Source organism: Phaethon aethereus (assembly GCF_964289735.1).
Source record: "Phaethon aethereus genome assembly, chromosome: 3".
Lineage (NCBI taxonomy): Eukaryota > Metazoa > Chordata > Aves > Phaethontiformes > Phaethontidae > Phaethon > Phaethon aethereus.
Genome location: NC_138576.1, coordinates 27,654,945 through 27,682,790, shown reverse-complemented (window position 1 = coordinate 27,682,790; position 27,846 = coordinate 27,654,945). Strand labels below are relative to the sequence as shown.

The 27,846-nt window shown below is 39.4% G+C and overlaps 1 protein-coding gene across 1 annotated transcript in view; it reads right to left on the bottom strand.

The window, feature by feature from the left end:
* Positions 1-8,600: 8,600 nt before the first annotated feature.
* TINAG (tubulointerstitial nephritis antigen) overlaps positions 8,601-27,846 on the bottom strand; it is a gene marked incomplete at both ends in the record, with an annotated part of 56,006 nt that continues 36,760 nt past the window's right edge. The window contains 3 exons of the mRNA XM_081998123.1: positions 8,601-8,711; positions 9,733-9,778; positions 26,100-26,205. Coding sequence (XP_081854249.1) covers positions 8,601-8,711; positions 9,733-9,778; positions 26,100-26,205 — 263 coding nt within the window. The remainder of the gene's footprint in view (positions 8,712-9,732; positions 9,779-26,099; positions 26,206-27,846) is intronic.

The following is a 27,846-nucleotide window of genomic DNA, read 5'->3' as shown; positions in this document are numbered from 1 at the left end:
AGCAGGAAGTTTTCCTGTTTAATGGAACAATTAATTCTTCGAGGTTTGGAAGAACAATTGACTGGTTGTAATTCTTTTTCCCTCTATCTGACCTTTTTTACTGGATGAATCATTATGTGATTATTTACCTTGAAAATGCCCCTAGGGCAGCCAACCCCACGGTGCTCTAGTATTCTATCTGTAGCAGTGTTGTATGAAACTTAGCAGGGTCTAGTCACTGGACATCAAACATGCTTTTTTTTTTAAAAATATCCCAATGCACTCCTTCAGGGCAGCTGTGTTAACCTCCTGTCACCGTTCATTTTGGTTTTGGACAGTTTTCCAAGGAAATCAGAGTGAAATGGTGGTGAGTTCCAAGCCAGGCTGGGTGGACTAGAACTATTACAAGGTGATGTGTAATACAGCTTCCAGCAGAAGCTTTTTCTTTGGGCTTTCTCAAAGCTTGTCCCAGACTTGCTGAAAAATATGTAAGTATGGCCTAAATTTTTGGCCTAAATTTTGCTGAAACCCAGCAAAACTTGCTGAGTTTTGTTTCCAAGACAAAAGTACATTAATTTTTGCTTCCAGACCTGGTGGAAAAAAGAAAGAGTTATTAAACCACTTCTCCCCTCTCTTTCTACCCTTTTTGACTTTCTCCTTATGTGAAGACTTTCACAAACTTCAGCAATTTGGTTTCTATTGAAGTCACACATTTTTAATACAGTTTTCCACACGCTCATGCCAGCTAGGAGTAGAGAGTACAGCAGTTTTAAAAACTGCTTCTGTAGACTAAAAAAGAAGACATATGCAGTTTCTAAAACCTTGATTGTCCAGTTTCCCTGTTTTCAAGTTTCATAGAATCATAAAATCATAAAATCTTTGGGTTGGAAGGGACCTCTGAAGGATATCTAGTCCAACACCCCTGCAGTGAGCAGGGACATCATCAGATTGCTCAGAGCCTCATCCAGCTTGACCTTCTGTTTATCAAAAAACCTGAACAGAAGCCATGTTGGTTAATTTATGCCACCTCAGTGAAAATAGTATCACATTCAATAGCAATATTGCCAATGAGTTTGAACTATCAGCAGGGTCCTTCACACTATGACAGCAAAGCACACTAGGGCCAAATATTTGTCTTTTACACATAAGTTTTCTAGAAAATTTTCTCGAATAAAACATCATGCTATGTATCATTTTTTGATAGATGTAATGCGCTATATCACTGCTTTTATTCTGGTTTTGCTGCAGAGAAAAAGAAAAGAGTTTTGCAATGGAAATGTGGTAATGCTTAGATTAAGGCAGCAGTTTAAATTCATGAGTTCCTATCTATGTGTTTATGTGGCTGTCACTGTTGGCACAGCTGAGTGAAACCTCCAGATAACCCCAAATTTTTTCACACACAGCCTGAGGTAGTTCATGGCTGCAGGTGCCCCCAAGCATTAAGGATTTCAGCGGTTAGCAGAGTCTGACCTCCTGCCTTGGGCTTCTCCCTCAGCTGCCTTCTCCGGAAACAGCTTTGTGCTGCTCCATGATCAAGATTTCCAGAAAGTGCTGGTTTTGGCTGGGATAGAGTTAATTTTCTTCACAGGAGCTAGTATGGGGCTATGTTTTGGATTTGTGCTGAAAACAGTGTTGATAATACAGGGATGTTTTCATTACTGCTGAGCAGTGCTCACACAGAGTCAAGGCCTTTTCTGCTTCTCACACCACCCCACCAGTGAGTAGGCTGGGGGTGCACAAGAAGCTGGGAGGGGACACAGTTGGGACAGCTGAACCCAAATGACCAAAGGGATATTCCATACCATACGATGTCATGTTCAGCATATATAAAGCTGGGGGAAGAGTAAAGATGGGGGGACGCTAGGAGTGATGGCATTTGTCTTCCCAAAGTGCTGGAGCCCTGCTTCCCTGGAGATGGCTGAACACCTGCCTGCCCATGGGGAGTGGTGAATGAATTCCTTGTTTTGCTTTGCTTGCATGCCTGGCTTTTGATGTACTTATTAAACTGTCTTTATCTCAACCCACAAGTTTTCTCACTTTTACCCTTCCAATTCTCTCCCCCATCCCACCATGGGGGAGTGAGTGAGCAGCTGTGTGGTGCTTAGTTGCCAGCTGGGGTTAAACCATGACACAGACACAGCAATCAAGTGTTATAGCTGAAGTAATAATATTCACTGATATAAGTAATACCATATGTGTATTTGAGAGCTACGCTTTTATGAAGAAGAGTGAAAATTGATTGATTCCTTTCACTGCATTCATTCTGCCTTTAGTATGCCCTAACAACAAGTTGCTGCTATACGAAGCAGAGGTTCCCACAATACAGCTGTCACTCAGTGACCTCTGCCAACCTCCTTGGCTCTGAGTGGTTGCTGAACTACACACGGGACCAAGAAAATTTCAGCAGCTGGGAGTCCCCACACTGAATCTGTCTGGAAATAAACGTGGTAACTGGATATGGGTATATCCTGGCTGAAGGGACATAGGAGTGCTTCAGAATAAAGCACTGTTACTCACAATTTGCTGTTAACTCGGGCAAAGACACGGTCTCCATCCTGCTAAAGACTTAATTGTTGCAGTGAGGAATGGCTGCAAAAAGGCAAGCCAGTTGTTCATATAGGAAACAGTTACCAAATGATAGGTGCAGCATTAAGCACCCAGGTGCAAGCTCCTGTCATGTCTCTAGTAAAACATTAAGCTGAAAATACTCACAAGCAAATCTCCCTCTATCTCTGGTTCCTAGAAGTCTAGCTCCTTGTCTTCAGGCTTGCTCTCAGTCTAGCAAATTTCCCTGATTCCTGGAACTACAGGAAAATAGTCCCCTTGTCATTCCTCTCAGGGTTTGTCTAGTCCCTGCTCCATTTGCCAGTTCCTTATGTCCCTCGGAGTTCCCTTTCCACTTGCTTTGGGTTGCATTCCCCCAAACACATCATTTGTTGTACTAAGCCACACATAAAGCTGTGCAGCTTTGAGTCCCAGTGCTGGCTGCCAGCTTGAAGCCCAAAAGCCTCCCTAAGCTCAGCATGCCCAGGCGAAGCTTTCCTAGGGGGACCTCACTCTGGGCATCCAGGACAAAGTAACCACCCTAAAAAACCCCTCCTTCTTTGCCTAACCACAGCCTCCTAAGGGAAAGGTACAGGCAGGAAACAACACAGGCAAAATCCAAGCCACGTTACACCTCTCAACTAAAGACAGGGTAGCAACAACACAATGCTGGTACAGGGGCTTCTCAGTTCTCTGAAGATGGCCTTCAGGAGAATGTCCATATGCCCTCCTTCTGCAATAATTTGAAGTGTTTAAATACCACAGGGGCAAAACCTTTCCCTCTGCTCCAGCTTCATTTTGCAGTGTGGCTTCCTTCAGTTTTTTGTTCTCAAGCAATTGTACTCATTAGGTGAGATCACAGAATCACAGAATCATTAGGTTGGAAAGGACCTTCAAGATCATCAGATCCAACCATTAATCCAGCGCCACCATGTCCCCTAAACCATGTCCTGAAGTGCCACATCCACACGTTTTTTGAACACTTCCAGAGATGGCGACTCCACCACCTCCCCAGGCAGCCTGTTCCAATGCCTGACCACCCTCTCAGTGAAGAAATTTTTCCTAATATCTAGTCTAAACCTCCCCTGGCGCAACCTGAGGCCATTTCCTCTTATCCTATCACTAGTTACTTGGGAGAAGAGGCCAACACCCTCGTCGCCACAACCCCCTTTCAGGTACTTGTAGAGAGTGATAAGGTCTCCCCTCAGCCTCCTCTTCTCCAGGCTAAACAACCCCAGTTCCCTCAACCACTCCTCATAAGAACTGTGCTCCAGACCCCTCACCAGCTTCGTTGCCCTTCTCTGGACACGCTCCAGCACCTCAACATCCTTCTTGTAGTGAGAGGCCCAAAACTGAACACAGGATTCAAGGTGCGGCCTCACCAGTGCCGAGTACAGGGGCACAATCACTTCCCTACTCCTGCTGGCCACACTATTCCTGATACAGGCCAGGACGCTGTTGGCCTTCTTGGCCACCTGGGCACACTGCCGGCTCATGTTCAGCCGGCTGTCAACCAGCACCCCCAGGTCCCTTTCCACTGGGCTGCTCTCCAGCCACTCCTCCCCAAGCCTGTAGCGTTGCATGGGGTTGTTGTGGCCAAAGTGCAGGACCCTGCACTTGGCCTTATTAAACCTCATACAGTTGGCCTCTGCCCATCGATCCAGCCTGTCCAGAACCCTCTGCAGAGCCCTCCTACCCTCCAGCAGATCAACACTCCCACCCAACTTGGTGTCATCTGCAAACTTACTGAGGGAGCACTCAATTCCCTCATCCAGATCATCAATAAAGATATTGAACAAGACCGGCCCCAGAACCGAGCCCTGGGGAACACCGCTTGTGACCGGCCGCCAGCCGGATTTAACGCCGTTCACCACAACTCTCTGGGCTCGGCCATCCAGCCAGTTCTTTACCCAGTGAAGAGTAAACCTGTCTAAGCCACGAGCCGCCAGTTTCTCCAGGAGAATGCTGTGGGAGACGCTGTCAAAGGCTTTACTAAAGTCCAGGTAAACAACATCCACAGTCTTTCCCTCATCCACTAGGTGGGTCACCTAGTCATAGAAAGAGATCAGGTTGGTCAAGCAGGACCTGCCTTTCATGAACCCATGCTGGCTGGGCCTGATCGCTTGGTTGTCCTGCAGATGCCCTGTGAGCACTCTCAAGACCAACCGCTCCATAATCTTCCCCGGTACAGAGGTCAGGCTGACAGCCTGTAGTTCCCAGGATCCTCCTTCCGGCATCACACTGGCAAGCCTCCAGTCTTCTGGGACCTCCCCTGTTAACCACGACTGCTGATAAATGATGGAGAGTGGCTTGGCAAGCTCCTCGACCAGCTCCCTCAGTATTCGTGAGTGGATCCCATCAGGCCCCATAGACTTGTGGGTGTCCAGGTGGTTTAGCATGTCCTTGACTGCTTCCTCCTGGATTATGAGGAGTACATTGTGCTCTCCATTCCCATCTTCCAGCTCAGGGGGCTGAATACCCTGTGGATACCTGGACTGGCTATTAATTTTAGCAGGAGTATGCACATACTGTGCTTTAATGGTATTGTATGACTGTGTAAAAGCCGTTTCATCATGCATGATTCTGAAATAGTAACATGAAATGAAGATCCTTATTATGGCAAGCGTCATTGATTTTTCAGGCTTCCTAAGGATGAGCAAACCCCGGCACCCCTATGCAAACAAAATGATTCACTCACAGGGCATTACCAGGCTTGACAGTGCTTTCCATGGAATAGGAAGCCAATCTTCAGGGTGTAATTTGCTATCATGTAGCAGATGGGCGATGTTTCTCTAGCAATAGGATGGAAAAAAGGGTAACAGTGTGAAAGTAGCTGGGTTCCTTTTCTGGCTTGTTAGATGTTTTAATTTTTAAAAGAATTTCCACTTAAAGCCATCTCAAAGGGCATTAACCGTGTTCCTCTATTAGATACTGTCCATAACGTTTAGGATCTGATTGTGGGAAAGCCGTGAAGGATGATCAATATAAATTGCAGAAGGATGCTGTTCCTTTCAGTTAATATTGGGAAGATTCAAACTCTGCTAAAGTTCATAGGTATTTCTGTTCAGAGCTCTATATGAAACTGTTTCTAAATATATAGGAATTTAGACAGGGAGTTTTCCATTAGTTATTAATACTGTCAAGTACCAGGTCCCAAGACTATATTCTTCTAGCTATTTCTATACCCAATTTTGAAGTTTCACAGTTAGACTGACAACTAATCAAAATTTCATATAGCATATTGTTAACAAGAAATATTGTAATGTGTCATCTGAGCGACGATTTATTTTTTTGCTTGCCATAAAGATGTTTCCTTCCTGTTTTTATTGAAAAGGAAATTTACACCGTGTCACAAACACAAAGGCCATTCCTGCATTGCCTTCCCTTCCTGGTACCACCCCTTTCTGTAGCTCCCACAGACCATTAGTAATACCAGTGACTTAAAGCTATGAGCTTTGAGCTTATGATGAGCTACCTGAGCCACATGCTGTTCTTTTCTATTCATACAGGAAAAATCTCCAGGCTAGATGACACTTTTAGTCCAAGCTAGCAGGCATGGCTGAGCATTAGTAATGGAGAGGCCAAGAAAAAAGAGATACATGAGAAATGGCATCTTAATGAAGAGCAAGTTTCCTCATACTCCCACCAAATAGTGGATTAGAAGATCTTGACGCCCTCCTGACATTTAAAATCTGTCTCCAGGCAGTCTGTGTGAGGCAGAGCCACTGTTGGCTCCCCAGTTCCACTGTCTTTTGATCACTGTGAGTAAGAAGACGCTTGACTTGTGCTCGGAATAGCAGCAGAATAGCTGCCTCAGCATCAAGAGCAAATTGGTTTCCACATGCAGATACGTTTGTCTGCCTGTTAAAAAATCTGGGTACTGTGCCATTTCCACAGATAGCAGCTTTAAGATACTGAGGGACTATGGAGAAGGTGCTGAGCACATACATCACTCAGAGCACCAAAGGTTAACCGCAGAAGATGGGTGGAGCAGTATCACTTTGCAAACCATTAAATTGCTTTGATATGGTTGGATTTGCTTAGCTTCCATATGGTGTTTCATTCAAGACAAGATGACCATTTGATCAGGTAAGGGTCTAAAAGAGTAGTTTTGAGCTTTCTCGTCACTGAAGAAATTTAATGTGACAACCCAGATCCTAAGAAGATCTCACAAGCAAATCAGGAGTAGCAACAACCACTGACAAAAGTAAGAGCTACAGCAGTGAAAACCAACTTGAAGTTGAATGAAACAAAAAAATCCACCAAAATTGACTGCATATGTTTCTACAGTATCATTCACTTTAGTGATAAATTCTACTTTCTTGAAAAATTGACATTTATGGAATCAATACGTACCAAGAGGTTGGGAAGTAGTTGCGTAGATGGCTCAGTACACTTTCCTCTCAAGTACTGGTTTAATTCACTAAACCTAGTTACTTCTTCTCTCAGCACTTAGCTCTTCTAAAATTGCTTGTGTTACAATTTGCTATAAATTTCGAGTGATAAAGGTTCTTGTGTCTAAATTCAGTTTATTGTATGACACTAGAGGCCACAGAAGAGCTTGTTGTGCAGCAGTATGACACTAGCATTTTAATAATAGCTCTTTCAGTAATGATGCGACATAAATTGTGACCTAAGTTTAGTTTGAGAAACATTATTTCAGCGGCAAGGATATCTGGTATATACCACCACTATGAAAAATTCTTGGAGAAAAAGGTATTACTCCTTTGCTGATGATATTAAAAGTCAAGTTCTTAATTTTCTAGAAAGAATGAAGCATAGTCCATTAAAAATACTGAAGGTGTCACTGGAATTTCTTTGTTTACTGGAATTTCATGGCAGCTTTTTGCCCCCACCTATTTAACACATCAGGGTTGTTTCTTTCATAGATAACTTTATGACTGATGATGCCTGTTGCTGTGTGGCCTTTGGATTAATTGATACTAAAAGGGGTAGAAAGTAGTTAATTTCTTCTTGTACTGATAGTTGCAATATCTGTATTTTAATTAACAAATAAGCAAAAGAGTCCTCTAGCCTGTCAAGCTTTGTAGCAATGCTGGTAGGAAGGGATGTATGCTGGTAGGTTTTTTCTTCAGACAGAAGCAGCTGTGGGAGCATTAGGAGTGAAAAGGGCTCTGGGTGTCTTGTCTGCACTAATGATCCTGATGGCCAACACCGGGAACTGTGCCTGGACTGTCTGCTGAGACAAGCAACAGAATGTCTTTTCCACCTTTATCCATTGGAAACAGAATTTTGGGAATGATGACACATGCCTGTTCCCAGGTTAAACAGTGAATGGAAGGCAAGCAGTTCAGGAATTAGTCTAGTCTAGACGTAATTGAGGAGAAATTACATTTTCTTCTTTATTTTCCTTCAATTAAACAAATTATTTAAATTATACATTTTTAATTATGGTTGTGGGAACATGAATGTGCTGTTTCACTGCAAGTAATTTTGTAGTAGTCTAATTGCATCGATTTTGTGGAAACTAGAAAAAAATTAATTTCCTGGAAGAGATAATGATACATAGATATAACTTATCTGAGCTAGGATAGGGAATAATTATTCTGCAACAGGATCAGAACTCTACTTACATTTCTTTGGAATTTTTCATTCAGTATGACCATGAGCTGTGTGAGCCAATTATGTGTGGAAGAACACACAATATTTCTAAAGTGATTTGTGACCAGAAAACATATTGTGAAGAGATTAATGTTAACAAGGTAACTCCATTTATGTCAGGTACTGTTGAATCAACCATTAGTAATATAACAAAATAGTGGTGAGATGTAAATAACAGAGGAGGGAACTTCCTGCTCTGTGAGACAACAAGGTTTTCGGTAGTCATGCGTACAACTCGCTATTAGTATAAAGGAGTGTTTGTACCAGGTGAGATCTGAGAGTGTTGTGATGGCTGCAGTGTCAAGCCAGGAAGCCCTAATGAGCCATAATAGAAAGAAAGGTAACTTACAGAGAAGATATTTTTGTTTCTCTAGAAAGACTCAATATCCAACAAGGGGAAGAATAGATACATAAAGCAGAGCACAGTACAATACAATTAGAGTAGAAGACTATGGCTATCCCAAAGTAGCTAAAATCAGTTTCTCAATATCACACTCATTTTGTCCACGTAGAATCCTAAAATAACCATTTTCTCCCCAAGATTTTCCCCAGGAATTTGCAGCAATCTAAACAAAAACAAAGAGGAAAAAATATCAATTTTAAAGTAGTATTTAAAAATGCAAGGTGTAAAATGCAAAATTAATCTTTTGTGTTAGTTTCCTTTTCAAGAAACAGAGTTTCTCAGATTTGGTGCACCGAGAATGCATCTTTTTCTGATTTCTAATTGCTTGTTCTTTTTTGTTTTTATCAAAATTTCAGTTCCAAAACCAGGGTTAATAAAAATGCAATACTATTTCTACAAGACAGTTTGATAAATTGAAGCAGAAATCATTACGTAATTCAACTATTGGCGGGAGAAAGTGGACATTGGAAGAGCAAGGGTCAAAATTCCAATTACAACTAATGTTAGAGACACCCAAGATATGAAAAAGCTGACTTTTAATAGATTAGGTTCTGTTCAGGTAGCCATTGACATATTGAGCAATTTAATTTCTAATGAAATCAGTAGAAGTTTTGCCCTAGATGTCAATGAAACTACCTACCATAAGCCCTGCCATCAGCTATGTGAACTCCAAACTACCTTCTGCTGAGCACACGGGTAGTGAGATGAGCTGTTAATCATAATCAAAGTGACAAAATCTGACTGACTTTAAATGGCTGAAAGCCAATGTTTAATTTTTTTTTCCTGATAGCTTTATAGCATTTGTCAATGCTGTTTAAATAGATAGCTTGCTCTTTCTAAATGTTTTAACAAATAATACTGATTATTTTCATTGAGTCTCATTTGCAGGCATCAAAAAGAACTGAGTCTTCATGGGAAATTCAATAACATTTGAAAATTTGAATAAGATTTGAGACAGAAAAGGTAGTGCAATAAAAACCACAGATATAGGAGGGAGATTGGATGAAACAGGTCAGCATGATAGAAGTTGCCAGAAAGGGAAGAGAATTATGCAGGAGACTTTAATTTGAAGGACAAAAATAGATGCAGAGAGAATGAACGAAAGGAACAAGTTCTCTTTAGATAATCTGTGTTGTAGAGATTTTTTTTTCTGCCTCAAAACACAGTGCTAAGGATTTACTTACCCAGAACTTCTGTTTCTGTCCATTTTTGTCAGCTAATGCCCCCCACCTGTTACAAGAGATGGTATTAGTGAGACCTTTGAGGCATATGTTCACATTTTGTAGCTTTAAACAAGCAACCAGAAAAGAAAAGCTCATCTTAGTTTGTTGTCCTAATACCAGCATAAGAACAAAACATGACTGATAGACAGCCCATGTTTAAATAACAAACTCTGCTGATGAAGAAATGAAGATAAGTATCCTGCTAGCCACAAGCCAAATTGCCATTAGGGACTACAAAAACTTAACACAAGTGTAGTTTTAGTTTTTAGTAGTCATTGCAAAAACAAGTTTTCATTGACAGAATCTCTCCTCTGGAGAGTTTGCCAGCTGAACTTAACCAAACTGTGTAGGAGTATTGAAATTGATGTGAACACATTTCTTCAATTCAGCTGAAGGTCCCTAGGAACAATTTTGTTAAAGATCTCATCCAACACCTTTACAAAAATAGCTAGTGAGTTGGGACTCAAAAAGTTCCCAGCTTTTCTCAGCTCAAATTAAATTGCTGACAACCTAATCTGTTTTACTGCACTGTGTGTGGGATGATCCATAAACTTGATGTTTTTTTGACATCTTTGAGGACATGCTAAATGTTGTGGCAATACCCATGAAACCACACAAGAGATTGTACCTGCCTGCCAGGTGATCGGACTTTCACAATTGTGTTGTTGTAGCTGAATTGCACAGTGCTCTGAGTAGTTAAGCTTCACTTTGTATATATATACAGTGCAGAAGAAGTTACACGGCCATCATCTGGATGTAGTTCAATGAGCAAAAGCTGCACTGCACACCTTAGGTAGCTAGATATATATGGTATGCCTAACTGGGTGCTTAAAGAGCACTGTCTTGTATTACATTTATACAATGAATGCTTGTCTAGTTACTGTTCACAGGTCATGATGCTTGAGTGCCTATAAAAGGGCACAAATAAACAGAAAATCAAAGGTGCGAACTTTTACAGGTTTTTCCACAGTATAAAATTTATCCTAGAATGTACAGCATGCCATTGACAGGGTGTTTATCAGTGTATATCCCACCGATGCCACGTGTTTAAGCCGTATTTGCAGTGCTCCGTTTACTTTGAAAAGCAAGCAGTAAAAATATGGCGAGAAATCCCACACTGTGCATGGAGAAATTAGGATTTTTGTGTCATCTTTGTAAAAAAATTGGAACAACCATGGTGGCATCAGCTCTCCTTGGTTAACAGTGAACCCCAATGTATGTGGAATACTTGCACTTCCAGCCAAAGGGAAAAAAAAATAACAAGACAAATTGGTGACTAGCAGAGAGGTGAAATCTGGATTACAGTTGCAAGCACAAATTGTAGCTACTACTCATTAAATGCAATGAGTTATAAAAACAGTGTTGACCATAATGACCATTGAATGTTATTGTTTTTTAAAAAGGCCTCATGATGTTTTTTCTTTGAATTACTATGTGAAAGTTCAGGGATTATTAATAAGCTTTGCCATTTCTTTGCCAAATATATTTCATATACAGTCTGTCATGATCATAAATTTACAAAAAAAGATATAATAGTCTTCCTGATTTCATATCAGATTCTGATTTACTTCTTTCCTCGTAACCATTTTACTAAAAAGAAATTAAATCAGCTGCAGTATGAGAGTCCAATCTTTGCATCAGTCTTAAAGACAGAGGAAAGTTGCCTTGAATTTATATTTATGTATTCATGCATTCAGTACTACACATTATCTCTCCCATTTTTTGGAGCAGGGTGATGACCAGTTCCTGTAGACTCATATTTCTGCAATTAAATATTTTTCTAATATTTGTTATATTCTAAAAAAAAAGGCAACTTCTAGTTTCATACTCTGATAGGAATTTATTTATCCTCAGAAATGTTTCTAAATGGAAGAAAACTTAGAAACCAAAATGGAAAAGAATCCTTTTTTATCCTTGACTATATCCATGAATTTAATTTCCTAGGTTTTGTTCCATCATAGTCAGAAACAAACAGAGGTACTTGACGTGCATTTAATCTTACAGTTTAGAAGAAAGAGCTGCTTAGTCAGTAATCCATGCCCATGGACATTCATCCAAATACTCTAAATTAAAATACATGAAATCAAATTATACAAGAGTGCAGCCAGGGGGTCAAGAAAAGTGACTAACCCCCTTTATTCAGGACCTGTCATTCTGCATCTGGAGCACTGTGCCCAGTTTTGGGCTTCCGCATACAGGAAAGACATTAACAGGCTGGAACAAGTCCAGCAGGAGTCTGCTGAGATGTTTGGGATCTGGAGAACATGATATATGATGAGAGGCTGAGGGAGATGGCTTTGTTCAGCCCTCAGGAGTGGTGGCTCAGGGGAGATCTATTTGTTATCTTCTGCTTTACAGAGGGCAGGTAAGATAGAGAAGATAGAGCAGACTCTCCTGATACATGCATAGCCAATGGTCAGAAGATGACTGTCAGTTTTCAGCAAGGGAAATCGCAATTGGACTTAAGGAAAAAAAGAGATTTTACAATAAGAGTGGTTAGGCACTACTGAAGTGAGAGGTTGTGGAATATCTGTCCTCGGAGATATCCAAAACTCAACCTGCGAAGCCCCATGAGCCTTAACTATGAAGGTGGCTCTGCTTCAAGCTGGGGGATTAAACTAGATGACCTTCAGAGATCACTTCTAATCTAAAGTATTCAATGACCTACACAACTTGATCTAAGATGGCCCTGCCAATTTAGGGCACAGAAATTTTGACCAAACAACTTCCAGCCTCAGTTAGGCTACAGTTCTGTGAATTATTAAGTTTTGTATTCAATGTATAGATTTTGTGTAGCAGTTAAATGACTAAGGCTACTAATAGATTGTGATGGGGCAAGTGATTTTGCCAACTTTTTAATGGCTGCAGTCTAAAGAGCAGCTAATGTTGATTTATTGTTTACTGATCAAAACCAGTCTTGGGGTTAGCGCATGAATCAGGAGCAGGACTTACCAGGAAAGGTGGAACAGTGTCATCTCCATAGATGCTGACCTTTACTGGCAGCAAGTGTGGCATGAGGTCCTAGGCCTGCTTACTAAGATTTTCCTAAAACTTGGCATGGTTTGTTCAGGCCTGTTCAAAAGACTGTCTGAGATTCATCAGTTCTCATTTCTCCCAGGCTAACGTGCTTCTCAGTCTGAAAAAGCACTCAGCTGTAATGGAAACAGCTGCTCTGTGAACCACGCTCTCTATATATTGTTCAATGATGCAGTATTTGTAGCCACATGCCAGTTTTATTTGATGTCTTGCTTCTGGGAATGAATGCCAGCTCCATCAAGAGCATTTCTGGGTATTTCTTGGCTCATTCATACTAATATACCTTCTAAAGAGGAAGCAATTCTTTCCAAAAACTCCTAAGCAGAAAGTGTTTCTTTAGTAGCATCTTTAGGAATGGAGGACATATTTTCTAAAATAGATTTCTCAAATTTCTAAAGTAGATTTCTCAGCGTAAGTGTTGCATTTGATCTTTGCAATTTCTCTTTTTCCATTTTCCTGCACATGAAGTTATACCTCAGTAGTTTTCATTATTTCAGCCTTACTGATGGAAAAAATCATTCTACATTGTATCCCTTAGTTGCACCTATCAAATGTGTTATGGCATCCAAGCACAGCTTCCACTTTAAGTTTAATTTAAATTTAGATTCCTCAGAGAATATCCTTTAAATATCCTTTCTGTTGTTAAGCAGGCATCTGAGGGTGCATTTTCTGAGTTATAAAGACACATATGATACAAATGAATAATATTAAATTCAGCTTGAATTTTAACTGCTGTTTTACTTGCCGTTGTAAGTACTACTCCTTGAAATATGAACAAAGACTGACTGAGAGGAACTTGTTAAAATGATCAGATAATATTTAGTAATCTGATAAGACATTCCTTTCCTGAATCTAGGTAATCTTTGAGATTTTACTTCTTTATTTATTCCATATTTTAAAATTTTAGTTGCAAAAGTTTATTCATTAATAAATTAAAAAGGAGCCCTTGTGGAAGACACTATGGGAGTAAAAAGTAACCTGGTATATTATTGATAGCAACTGTAGAAAGTGATAGCATTCCAGATCATTTTCCCTAGAGAGTAGCAGATCAGAGAAAGAGTTGATTAGTCCCTATTGGTCCCTCAAAATCTTCAGAACCAAAAATTTTAAAAAATTTAATAACTAGGAGTATGATCCTGAAGGAGTTAAATAAGCCACTGGGGTTTAAAAGTGAAATCCATACTACTCACTTCTGTCCCCAAAAAGTGAAAGATCTGCACAGATTATGAAAGACATCAGTAGTACATGGATATTATAAATCAATGCAAATTTTTGCTTTGAGTATACTGTGGAAAAATAGAATACGTAATAGTTCCTTTGCAGTATTTTCAAAAACGTAATTAATACAGTGTACTACTGTTTTACTGGTCTCTTCTGAGATTTAGGCAGTGCATAGGCATTATTATCCTTAATGTAAATGTTAATGTCAGAACTGGAGTTAGAATTTGTCTTTTTCCTAATGGTAAAACACTGTGGGATTTAGTTCAAGATTAAGATACCTAAATGTATGTGTCCCACAGTAGCAAACAGGGTATATTGGGATCCATTCACTTGCCTAAATCCAGGTGTCTAGGGTTATTTGAAATGCCTTAGTGTGCCTGAGACAGTCACATGTTTCTGGCAGAAGTGACAGAGGACCTATGAGACATCCACATCCTTTCAGAGACACAGCCAGGTGGGAAGCTCTTCCCACTTCTGGTAGCACCAAATATTTGTGTGGGAGCAACTAATCGATCCACAGGCAGTTTTAGCCGAGTTGTCCTCCAGCCTCCCCTGACTTTGTTGAATAGATCATCACCTCTGTGATAAGAATTTGGATATCTAGCACATCACATCTACCTGAATCTCAAATTGAATCCTGACATAATTAATTTCCTAATGAAGATTAAGATGACCAAAGCAGAAGACTGGAAACTATAGGAAATATACAGTGAACAAAACATTAACATGGGAATCAACAGACAACAGAATGTATCATCTTCCAGAACTACACAACTATAACACATGATTTCAGAATAAATGATGAGGACAATTAAGACATTACAGACTGAAGGATTTGGATTCTGCCCATCTTAAACCATCAGGTATAAAATCAAACATTTAGAGAAGAGGATGAAATTACCATAATAAACAACATGAAAACTACAGTTCTGATATATATCAGTTTTTCACAATATAGCTAAGAATCACAGATGTTACAGTTATTTGAACAAAATTAAACCAGGAATGTATTGAGCTAAAAAGTTTGTTAAACTAATCTGGGATGCATTTTATGTTCCCTCATGGCTTGGAGCAAAAGCTGGTTTAGGGACCAATAGACTGGAAGGGAAAATGACACTTTAGTTAATTTTTCCTGTAAAACAGGTGTGCCTTGGAGTCTTAATCACAGAACAGAACCCCCTTGTGCTGGGCATTGTAAGTCAAAATGATTTAGTAGAAGAGTAAGTCCTATTGCTATTATCTGCTTTCAGGAAGTAATCTTTAAAGAAAAGAAATGGGAATCTATTCATGAATCTGAGAGGTATCAATATTTTGACAGTAAGTTAAAATCAATGGGAATTAATAAATGATTGTCACTACTTGATAAAAAACTATGAGACTTTCGGAGTTGTTAGATGATAAAATTTCTTTAATACAGTCAATATTGTATCTCCACTCTTCACTGGGTGAAGAACTGACTGGATGGCCCATCCCAGAGAGTTGTGGTGAATGGAGTTAAAAGCCGGTCACAAGCGGTGTTCCCCAGGGCTCGGTTCTGGGGCTGGTCTTGTTTAATGTCTTTATTGATGATCTCGATGAGGGGATGGAGTGCTCCCTCAGTAAGTTTGCAGATGACACCACGTTGGGTGGGAGTGTTGATCTGCTCAAGGGTAGGAAGGTTCTGCAGAGGGATCTGGACAGGCTGGATCGATGGGCTGAGGTCAACTGTGTGAGGTTTAATAAGGCCAAGTGCCAAGGTCCTGCACTTGGGTCAAAACAACCCCATGCAATGCTACAGGCTTGGGGAAGAGTGCCTGGAGAGCTGCCCAGTGGAAAAGGACCTGGGGGGGCTGGTTGAGCCAGCAGTGTGCCCAGGTGTCCAAGGAGGTCAACACCGTCCTGGCCTGTATCAGGAATAGTGTGGCCAGCAGGAGTAGGGAAGTGATTGTGCCCCTGTACTCGGCACTGGTGAGGCTGCACCTTGAATCCTGTGTTCAGTTTTGGGCCCCTCACTACAAGAAGGACGTTGAGGTGCTGAAGCGTGTCCAGAGGAGGGCAACAAAGCTGGTGAGGGGTCTGGAGCACAAGTCTTATGAGGAGTGTCTGAGGGAACTGGGGTTGTTTAGTCTGGAGAAGAGGAGGCTGAGGGGAGACCTTATCGCTCTCTACAACTACCTGAAAGGGGGTGTGGTGAGGTGGATGTTGGTCTCCTCTCCCAGGTAACTAGCCATAGAACGAGAGGAAATGGCCTCAAGTTGTGCCAGACAAGGTTTAGACTAGATATGAGGAAAAATTTCTTTACTGAGAGAGTGGTCAAGCATTGGAACAGGCTGCCCAGGGAGGTGGTAGAGTCACCATCTCTGGAAGTGTTCAAAAAATGTGTAGATGTGGCACTTCAGGATATGGTTTAGTGGGCAACATGGTGGTGTTGCATTGATGGTTGGACTTGATGATCTTAGAAGTCTTTTCCCACCTTAATAATTCTGTGATTCCTCCTACAGTTCTTTTTCTTTCTCTGGCAGTTCCTGTTCCTGAGATCCTGTAGTTCATGTAGCCAATGTAGTAATTACCAATTTTTCCTGAAGTAGACCTAAAACTACATGTTCCTAACTAATGACATCCCAACTGTGTTGAAAGTAATCAGAGATTTCCAATGTCTCGGGTAAGCCAAGGCCTTGGTAGCTTATAGATGTGATAGTAAACAGAAAATTAGACATGGAATCTGCTTTAGGGATGTTAATAATACTAGAAAGAAAACTGAAGAAGCTGGGATTAAAAGTAGGCAAGATCATGCATGTTTTGAGGAAAGAATTAGACAATGTATGACTGGAGCGCTACACTAAATCTGATAAATCACTGCTAGGAATAAAAAATGCAACAATAACAGGTATTTGGGTGAAAAATTGAGAAAAGAACAAGTCAAAATATATAGATACTAACAACCTAGATGTGTGTAGATCTCAAACAGCAAGCAGAAAGAGAAAATTAAGTGTCATATATTAGTCTATAGATAGAACAGGGAGAAGAAGTCCAGGAAAGAAAACAACAAGAAATATCCCAACAATGAAGTAATTTACTCCCAGTGGAATTAGTTCCCAAGTGGAAACAACAGAGACTTAAGAATTGACATATTTTTGGACAACATCTGTTAGAGAACAATATTACATTTTCTGGAAGATGACCAAAATATTCCAATAGCACTTTTTTGTCTCTTGTTTTTGTGATTATTCCAGCTTGATATTTACTCCAAATGAATGACATTTCAAAAGCAAACATATGCTGGACCTCATTACTCACAGAGATAGGGAATCTATTAGGGTTATTTTTACAAAGCTTTAGACAACTAATGTCCCCACCTTTGGTATTTTTAGGAAAAACTTTCAACCTTACCTTCTCCAACTTTTCTATTTTTATTAAGAAGAAGAAGAAGAGATTTTAAGGAATCATTAAGGAGAAGGTCTGTCTATCAATTACCAAAAATTACTTTAAAAAAGGAGTTTTCTTCTGTCTGGCAAAAATATTCTGTAAGAAACACAACACTTAGCTTTTCCAAAAGAAAACATCGTGATCTTAAATCAAAAATAACCTTGAATAAAAAGAAGTAATTTCACCAAACTGCATTCAGTCCCCTTCAGGAGAAAAGGTAAACAAAGTATTTCCATTTACTCAAGAGAAACCAGCTCCAACTGACTCTGTAAAGAGAATTCTGGTGCTCTTTCAGACAAAGGGATGAGTACTTGTGTTCTTCCATAGAAAGATTTTGATAAATTTGTCTCAGTTTTATATAGTAGAGGCCCCTTTAACTGTCCTTTTCAGTAATAACTTTCCCTTGATATTAACTCTGTAGGAGTAAGCCCTGAATGCACAACACTGCCTGACAGTTAAAAAACTAGAATATGGAGGTCGTTTCAGTATTCTTCCACAGAATAGAAATTGGTTTTGTTTGAACTTTTCTTAGTTTCTTTTTCAAGGAACTGTACCACTACAATGAAGGCTGACTTCACAAGAGAAGTATAAAGAAAAAGTTCAGAAAAAAACCATAATATTTGATAATCAAACATCATTGAATAAAACAGTTAAAAAGCTGGAAATACAACCTAACACAACAAAAAAAGTTACCAACAGTGGTTTCAAAACTGAGGTGTTTTATAGGATAACAGAAAGTAAAATTTAGCTTGCTTATACTCAGCTTTGTAAGTAAAATGCTCTTAACAGCAAATACAGGAAAGACATCTGAAAAGTGTGCTAAATAATATTATACAAACTGACTCCTTAAGATGGAAGATGTCAACCAAAAAGAAAGGGGGCCTTAAGAGTAAATAAGAATGACAGGTCTCAGATCTCAAACTATTAATTCCTGCAGATCTGTCAATATTGGTGGAAGTTAGTGCTTTGTGTTAACGAAGGGGTTAAACTGTTTACTGAACACCAGTGCTCTAGAAATCGTCATTCTGCATCATCTTTCTAACTGCTGTAATTCAACAATTTATATCTAGAACAGACTCTTCTCACATACTGACAGTCCCCATCTACCAATCAAAAATACACAAACAGCGAATCATAATTTTAAATCACTCCTGCGATTTTTTTTTCAACCACTTCAACTCACAGTTGCAATTTCCAAGTTGTATAGTTTGTAGGTTGAATGTTGGTTTCACTGACATCACTGGCAAAACTCCCAGATTTACAGGAATAAAGCTAAAATGTGTCTGTGGTTTGCTTGTTTGCAATGTCTCCTCCCTGTCTTGCTAGAGTAGGGGTGCATTGAAGGTGATTGTGTCACATCCTATCTTCACAGACAGAAGCAATGAATTTGTTAAAAACCAGCATACATAGAGGATGTATAAAGGAAAAGTATATATTCTGTTTTTAAGGTTATGGTCTTTACTCATATCTTGCTTTGTCATTTTTTTCCTATTTTTGTTGTTTTTTCAAATATTTATGTTCCTGTTAACTTCTGCATTCACAAAGGTCTTCAGGTCAAATAAGAAAACGAGAAAACCTTATATGACATCCAATACAACCACAACATATAGTTAGAGTAGAATATTTCAGTTGGGAGGGACCTACAATGGTCATCTACTCCAACTGCCTGACCAATTCAGGGCTGACCAAAAGTCAAGTATATTGTTAAGGATATTCTCCAAATGCCTCTTAAACACTGACAGGCTCGGGGCATCGACCACCTCCCTAGGAAGCCTGTTCCACTGTTTGACCACCTTCTCGATAAAGAAATGCTTCCTAATGTCCAGTCTAAACCTCACCTGGTGTAGCTTTGAACCATTCCCACGTGTCCTTCTGGATACCAGGGAGAAGAGATCAGCATTTCCCTCCCCAATTCTCCTCTTCAGGAAGCTGTAGGGGCAATGAGGTCGCCCCTCAGCCTCCTTTTCTCCAAACTAGACAAGCCCAAAGTCCTTATCCACTCCTCTTAGGACATTCCTTCCAGCCCTGTCACCTGCTTTGTTGCCCTTCTCTGGATGCATTTGAGTACCTTAACATACTTCTTAAATTTTGGGGCCCTGAACTGCAGACAGTACTCGAGGTGAGGCCACACCAACACTGAATACAGCGGGATAATCACCTCTTTTGGCTGGCTGGTTATACTGTGTTTGATGCACCTCAGGATGCAGTTTACCCTCTTGACTGCCAGGGCACATAAAGCATGGGATTTCCACAGTTATATATTTAATGAGATATTTCTGACCCTTTCCATCGCTGAAAAAAAAGAAAGCTGGTGATCAAACAAGACTTGTTGAAGTCCAAATTCATCCAATTTAACTTTAGGGAACAGAGACATTTGGATTAGGAAAAGAACCACTCTCTACTATCAAGAAAGAGCGATACCTCCTGAAGATAAATCATCCCACCTAAGTGTTGACCACAATCAGTGCTCAGACTGGACTAATTTGTCTCTCTAATACCATGTTTTCTACGTAGGCATTGTGAATTTGCTGTCACCACATTGGCAAAACGAACAATTAACTCTCTATGTCTTCCCATAGACAATATACACTCAGCAACAGGATACAAATATTACTTGGTCCCTCTCATCTTTACCTGGTATATATTAATACCAAAGTTCTGCTATCATAAAAGGCTCACAGTACCTCCTTCTCCAGACAAAAAGAGAGTGGGGACAGAAAAACATGCTGTCTAAAACTTTTCATCTCACTTTCTTTCCTGGAATTGGTTATATAACTGTCATAATGTTACCACACAAAAAAGATATAACTATTGCACGTTATATCCTATTCTTAGTGCTGTAACACAAAATCATAATACCTTTCAAAGACTAGGATTTTCATCTAATCAATCAGGCAAAAGTTTAGTTCTTAATGTTTTATTAATAATAAGGTTAGGGTCACTGACTAGTGTTCTCTGCAAGACAAAGCTTCTTAGAAAATGGTTGCTGGAATTTGAAACTAAGGTTTTGCCTGGACTTTTCAGCATAAGAGATGAGTCAAATTATCAGTGAGTCAATAGTTAAGTCATTCCCACAAATCTACCATAATGAGACAGCCTCATGGATTTAACTGCATGAATCATCAGACACTGTGTATCTTTTCCCCATGATCCCTAATGTAATTCTCTTTGCTGTAAAATATTTTTGGGTGTTGCTGTTTAATTTTTAAATGATGATATCTGAGGTTGATTGTCTGAAAATAATAAAGTAGATTTTTTTTTCCCCCCATGAAAGAAAAAGGGAACTCAATGCAAGGTCTCTTTAGTCAGGAAGAAAACAACTTGGGTCATGACTTTTGGTGGTTTAAGATGTTTCTTGTTTGTTGCTATTCTGAGTCTAAGCTTGAGAGAGGACAAGTGAAGAAAAAAAATGAAGAGAAAAAGAGTGTCTTCAAAGCAAAATCTGAACTGTCATTAACAGTAGTCATTGTCATGTTTTTTAAGCTTTGCACAGGTGAGTCATTTAATTGTATATTAAATCTTAGATTGCTGCTGCTGTGTAAGGCTATCCCCTCAACACTAACACACAAGTTTTTGCCTCACATGTCAATTTTATCTCCATTAGCATGGCTTTTTGTGTTAAGAAATATTCTTTTTTTTTTCAGGGCACTGATATTTCAATGCCATTTAATCTGCTGCATTATTGAATTTAAAGCTTCTAGTGAACCATTGATAAAAATAGAGGGGAAATGGTTTAGACTTAATGTACATCTCTCAGTGTCCCGTTATGAAAGACCTTTATCATCCTGAGCACCCTCCAAACCTCTGAAAATCTATCTTGTTCATTGTGCTGGTTTTGTCTGGGATACAGTTACTTTTTTCCATAGTGGCTATGTTTTGGTTTTGTGCTGAAAACAGTGTGGATAATACAGAGATTTTTTTGTTACTGCTGAGCAGTGCTTATACACAGTAAAGACCTTTTCTGCTTCTTACACTCCCCCACCAGCAAGTAGGTTGGAGGTGCACAAAAAGTTGGGAGGGGACACAGCTGGAGCAGCTGATCCCAACTGACCAAAGGGATTTTCCATACCATATTACATCATTCTCAGCATATATAAAGCTGGGGGAAGAAGAAGGAAGGGAGGACGTTTGGAGTGATGGCGTTTGTCTTCCCAAGAAACCATTACACGTGATGGAGCCCTGCTTCCCTGAAGATGGCTGAACACCTGCCTGCCCATGGGGAGTGGTGAATGAATTCCTTGTTTTGCTTTGCTTGCGTGTGCAGCTTTTGCTTTACTTATTAATCTGTCTTTATTTCAGCCCACAAGTTTTCTCATTTTACTCGTCTGATCTCTCCTCCATCCTACCGTGGGGGGAGTGAGCAAGAAGCTGGGTGGTGCTAAATTGCCGGCTGTAGTTAAACCATGACACGCATGAAACAGTATCTAAGGCTTTTAATAAAATTATTCAAGTCCCCTCCAAGCCTTAAGGTGACAGTCCATAGATTTCATTGTTACCAAAGACTTGGGCTTTTGGGGCCTTTCTGAATTGTTCACCGTCAGGGGATCAGCAGATACAGCTTTTTGAATGAAGGTATGGATCAGATATCATAGGCTGGTACCAATACTGAAGAATCTGAGAGAAGATTTGTCTGAACAGGCTGTGAACATTAATGATGGATACTTTACATTACAATGCCTAACTTTGAAAAGAGATATATTTGAACTAGAACCGTTTAAGCCCATGTACTTCCTCTTGCTGAATAGACTTTGGCATCTTTACACCATCAACAAATCTGCCTCATATTTTCTTTCCCTATGGACACTACATTCCTCTTCTGTCATCTTTTCCTAGGTGGAACTAAGATAGCCAGAGGAGTAGAAGGAAAAGATGATTAAAAAAAAAAAAAAGATGCGCCAATTTTACAGAGAATCTGTTATAGAACAGACCTGTCAGGTTTGTTCAGCAACCCTAGCTTAAATGTATAAACCTGAGAGATAAATCTGCTACCGAGTTCATCTTTGATGTGAATTCAGTCTGCTTTTATTACAAAGAGATCGTGACATAAAGATGACAGTTTCACATGTCATTTTTCAGTCATTAGTCTTCTATAAATAACAGAGTGAAGCTGAAAAAGTTAAAATTACCAAACTTTGTCTAATGTTCTTTCCTTAATCCCACTTGCCAGTTGCAGTTTCATTGTGCCTCTCTATCTTGTTTTCATTCTAGTGTCATTAAGAGTTGTAATTCTATGTGGGTACACACATAGATCTATGTGTGTGTGTACATACACACAAACATACTTACACAAGACGTCCTGAAGACACTATCTCACTATAAATATTATGTACCAGTCAGACCGTCATTTTGTTTTTAAACTACTTTATGATGCCATTATAAGTGGGATTCCTCTTGTCTAACCTAGACATTTTAATGTTAACTGTGCAAGTCTGATGTTACCCCACAGGTTCTTTTATAGTCAGCAAAGAGATATAAGATCCAACAAAGCAATTCAACTCACCTTAAGATAGATAGCTAGGATAGAGCAGATGAATATCCATAGAAGATAAAGGGAACCTTGACTGGCTTGCAGAGACATAGGAATCTAACTTTTAGACATAAAAACTTAGCTGTTACGAATTCCAGTCTCCATTACTCACTTTTTCTGCTTACATCCTTGTCTCTGGAATACCGATACAGAAACTGCTTGAGAGATCCTGCTCTCTCTAAATGTCAGTGGGGTCAGTCCATCCTGCCTTCAGGTTGCTGAAAGCCCTATTTCACTGTCCCTAAACACCATGATCAAACCCTAATGGTCTACTACCTGCAACACCCTCCACCTGGCTGTTCCACATTTTCCTCTCCTGCTTCCATGCTGTTCTGTCTTCTCCCATTTCTCTCCTGGAGCCTGAGGTCACACAGTACCTCGCTGGAGATAGACTCATAATCCTATCAGAGCTCATTTTATAAATAAGAAGCCTTTGTTCAAGTGATAGAAAATAACTAGCAATTTCAAGTTGCAGAACAAGAGAAGCCAGACAATGCACTTACAATCCTTATGATCCAATGATCAGTTAGGGATTTTCTATGTGCATTTCTGGTTTTGTACAAGTATCTATTGCAAGTTTCACCAAAATTTATTTCCATTTTATGACTCCATCACCTGATATATTGTACAATTCATGAGCAGTTTAAGGCATTCTCAAAAATGTTTCAGAGATTACAAATATCAGTTTAATGTGGTCATTCATTATTATGGCTGCCTTTTATAAATAATGAATCTCTTTTACAGAAGGGGTTATAAAAAAAAAAACCAGACTACAATAAACATCAACCCACACAAAACTGCATTTTTTACCGTGTGTATCAGCATGTCTCCAGTCCTTTTTCTCTCTCTAGGAACCAGCTTAGCTAAGCAGGATGCAAATAGTCATTAATATTTTTATTTGAAGTCCAAATTTAATGAGATTCTCATGAGTTTTTTATTTAGGTCCAGGAGTCTGCATTATCCTTTGCTCAAAAAAACCCACCCAAGCTATATGTGAGTGGCAAAGACCAGGGACACATATTTTACATTCAAATTAATTCAAACTAATGAAAAAGTGATAACTTAATCCTGAAGACTTAACATTTATACAAAAGAGTGTTTTAGACTTCATGGTGCAGAATCACATTTTATGACTGGATTTATCACTGCTAGAAACCCAAGTACACCTAGCCTTGGTCTCAAACAGCCTCCAACTTGTCAAACTTGAATCACCTCTGCAAATATTTTTATATGGCATAATCTCAGAAGTCAGAACACATGCATTAGACAATGAAAGGATGGGTAATTCTTTATATTGTTGGATCTACTGGATACTTCAGCAATGTTCAATGAAAATTAGTAAGAAAATGCATTTTCCATATATTAAACTCCAAGTCAGGCTGAGGTTTCTTAAATATCATCACGCTCAGTTTTCTTCTTTTTCCTTCACTTTTCATGCCCTTCTTCAGTATATCAGACCACTTGGCTTTACTCCTACTCAGTGTTTTGTACTGACTATTCAACACGATCCTCTGCAGGGAGCTGCCGCTCTCAGTCAAAGTGTTCAGGTTTTTGCCCATGAGGAGCTCCTTGTTTAAGGGCTGCTACCTTTTCCTTGCACAGCCTGTAAGTTCCCATTTAAATCAACATCCACTTCAGCACATCAATAGCCCTCCTCCTCTCTCCCTCCTCAGCCACCATTTTGTACCCCTGTGCCATGCTGGCTTCATCACTCGTCTCAGTAGGTTATTCAGCATGTATTTGGGGCAGCATGTCTGAGGGAAAAGCTGTCATCATCCTACGCTTGCACCAAACATGCTTCATAGCCCTCCCAACAGCTGCACTCAGCCTCACAGCAACTCATCACTGAATGGAGATATTCAAATTGTATTGCAAATTTTTGTGTCCAACTTAATTGGTTTCTCATGGCCCTTCAGATATACTTTAAATGCATACACATAAACCGGTACATACCAGCTGTCCTTCATAAACATCTTTTTCCTAATTCAGTCCTTCATTCTTCCACACTAAATTCCAGTTTCTCTCTTTCATTGCTTCACGACATTCACTATAAACACACTTTAGGAGCTTTTCCTCTACGAGTCTGAGCCAACACTTCTTGCAACATTATGTGGTCGGGGCTGATCTTGAATAAGCCTGCTGCTTCTCTTTGCTGCTGTGCCATTATCAGGCACACTCCTGTAATTCATAGCCAGCAGTTTCCACAACCATAGGCATTTCTATGTCCTTTACAAAGATATCTTCACTAAAAGCACAAACACAAAATGCACCTTATTTTGTGACTTCATTTTCTTGAACCTTATGTTGAAGATACTGTCAGTAGTCATCCTAGCACAGGCCTGAATCATTATTTATTTGATATTCTAGATCACCTATAAAATATTGGTTTGAGACTCTCCAGTCATTTCTCTGTGTAACTACTCCTACTCACTCGGTGATGTAATAAACTCATCCTTGAATATTCCCTCCATGTCAAAGATTAAAGCCCCGTGGTGTGTTCTGTAATTCAAGTGTATGTATTATTAGATACTTGTCATCTTAATATAGTGGCACTGGTCTACATTTGAAGGGAAATCCACTAGTGTGTATTATATTAACATATTACTCATTATATTATGAGTATTATACACACTCTTCTGCAGCAATTTCAGTCCTAAGTGTATATTTCTTGTGCATCCCAAATAAAATCAGCAGCATCCCAGCAACAGTTGACTTCTGTTGGGGTCCTGAGAGCCAGGCTGCCGTGCCAGTAAGATGTGCTTGGTAATTAGGAAGCCATAGGCAATTTTTATGTTCCCATTTGCATTCTGCTTGGTGGCATGCTTGGAGGAAATTGTGTCAGTTTTGTTCACAACAGGGAATATTTGTGAATACTCAGCAAAACATTTTATTTTATAAGCCAGTACATTTGAAGTATTAGAGCAAATGTTAGAGTAGATTAAAAGACGATGGGTTTACACCTCTTTCAAATGTTCTCTAAAATTCTCAAATACAAAAAAAAAGAAACAACAGTCTTATATTGGGAACTAACAGTGCTCCACTGCTGATAGTGAAACTACCAGGTTCCAAACTGGTAACTGACATTTTACTACATTCAGGACTAGAAGGGGAAAAGGGTAAAAGAATACGCTTTACTCACCCAAGGAGTTTGACTGAATGAGTTTTCCATTTAGATCCTGTTTTCTGGGAGTGTTTATAGATTCCTTCTTTGTAAAGGAAAAAGTCTTCATACACTTTCATTATAGCTAAAAAAACAATAAGAAAAAATCAGCACAGTCAGCAAATATTGCTTTTATTCTTGTTTGCTCCTTGCATTTTACCAGTGATATTTTTGTTTCCTGTTGGTCTGCATAAGTGTACTTTGTAATTATACTAAATTCATTAATTGCTCAGAAGTTCCCTACTGTAAGTGAACTGAGGGAAATATTCCAACAGAGTTCTCTCAAAGGTCTCTTGCAAATTTATTTGTGTTTCCCTGTCATGGAAACTCCCTATCATGGACTTCTTCCAACACAGTAAGAAGAAATATTGCCTCGTGTAGGTTTACATAAGTTTTCTCAATTCCAGTGAAATCCAATTGAATAAAAAAAGTCTCAAGGTTCATGATAAAATCCTCAGTTCTGACAAGCATCTACATATTCAAGAAAAGTATTTAACAGATAATGTATATCCTCTGAAATATAATGGAGTGATAGGTATGCTTTTTTCTGAAACTCAAATAGAGTTCATTAAGTACACAGCAACCTCCTTATGGAAAACTAAATTGTCTATATATATGTTCATCCTGACTTTCAGCCAAAAGTGTGGGGGAAAAAAAATTTTGTGCCCATAAAAATGGAAGGCCAAAGAGCTGATGAACTGGAAATTTTGTGCAAGAGAATGAAGGTCACAATTTGCATTTTATGTCTATTCATTATTTCCCAAGAAATATCATTCACTTGTTTTTTAAGAAAAATGTTTGGGTTTACGTTTTTTTTCCACATTTGTACCTTTTACTTTGCTATCTGGTGGGCTACCAGATCCAGAGAAATGAAAGTATTTTCCAGGTCTACATTACCTTTAGATTCCAGTGAATCAGAAACATTAAATACAAGCTTAACTCCAACTTACTTTTAATTCATGATTTTAACAGTCTTAGACCGCCACACATCTTGGAACATGAGAATTAGTGAAATCCAGTTTCCTAAAGTCTTACACCTTGGGAGTCCCATAAAGTACAAGTTTCACTGACCATTTTTATGTGGTTGGAGCATTTATAACATATGTGCCTGGTATAAATCTGCGGTATCCACTAAGGTGAGCTCATGCTGCAGTTTTTTCTGTCTGGCACACTTTCAAATTTCTTTTTTGTACCTAAGGTTTTTCCTAAACTTGAAGGAAATTAACTATCTTACAACCTCTTGGCCTCTATCATACTTGGCTGAAAAGAGAAAATATTCCCAAATTTCAGGGGATGAAAGAGAATAGCTCAAAATATGGTCAAATGAGCCCATTTGCCCAGTAAACCTGGCGAAAAATATAAGCCATGATGCTACCTAGGCGGCAGGTCTGGCTGAGAGCTATATCAGTCAAATCAGAAAAAAAGCTAAATCAGAAAAAAAGTTACATGCTTTTAATGAATAATGTTACAGGCTCTGCTGAGCTGCCTGCAGAACCACAGCTCACACATATTGACAGCAACAGACCAAGTGGAAAATAGCACAAAATTTATTCTTGGTTTCCAGCTGCAGGCTCAGGACTCTGTTAGAGCTCTCTGCAAAGGTTTCCCTCATCCCTCTGTCCCCAGGCTCAGCAGTGGATGGAGCTAGGAGCTGAACTCCATGGATGTTCCTATACCGCTATGTAAAATATCAGCTGTTGAGTTTTCTGAGCCACAGAGGAGCCTG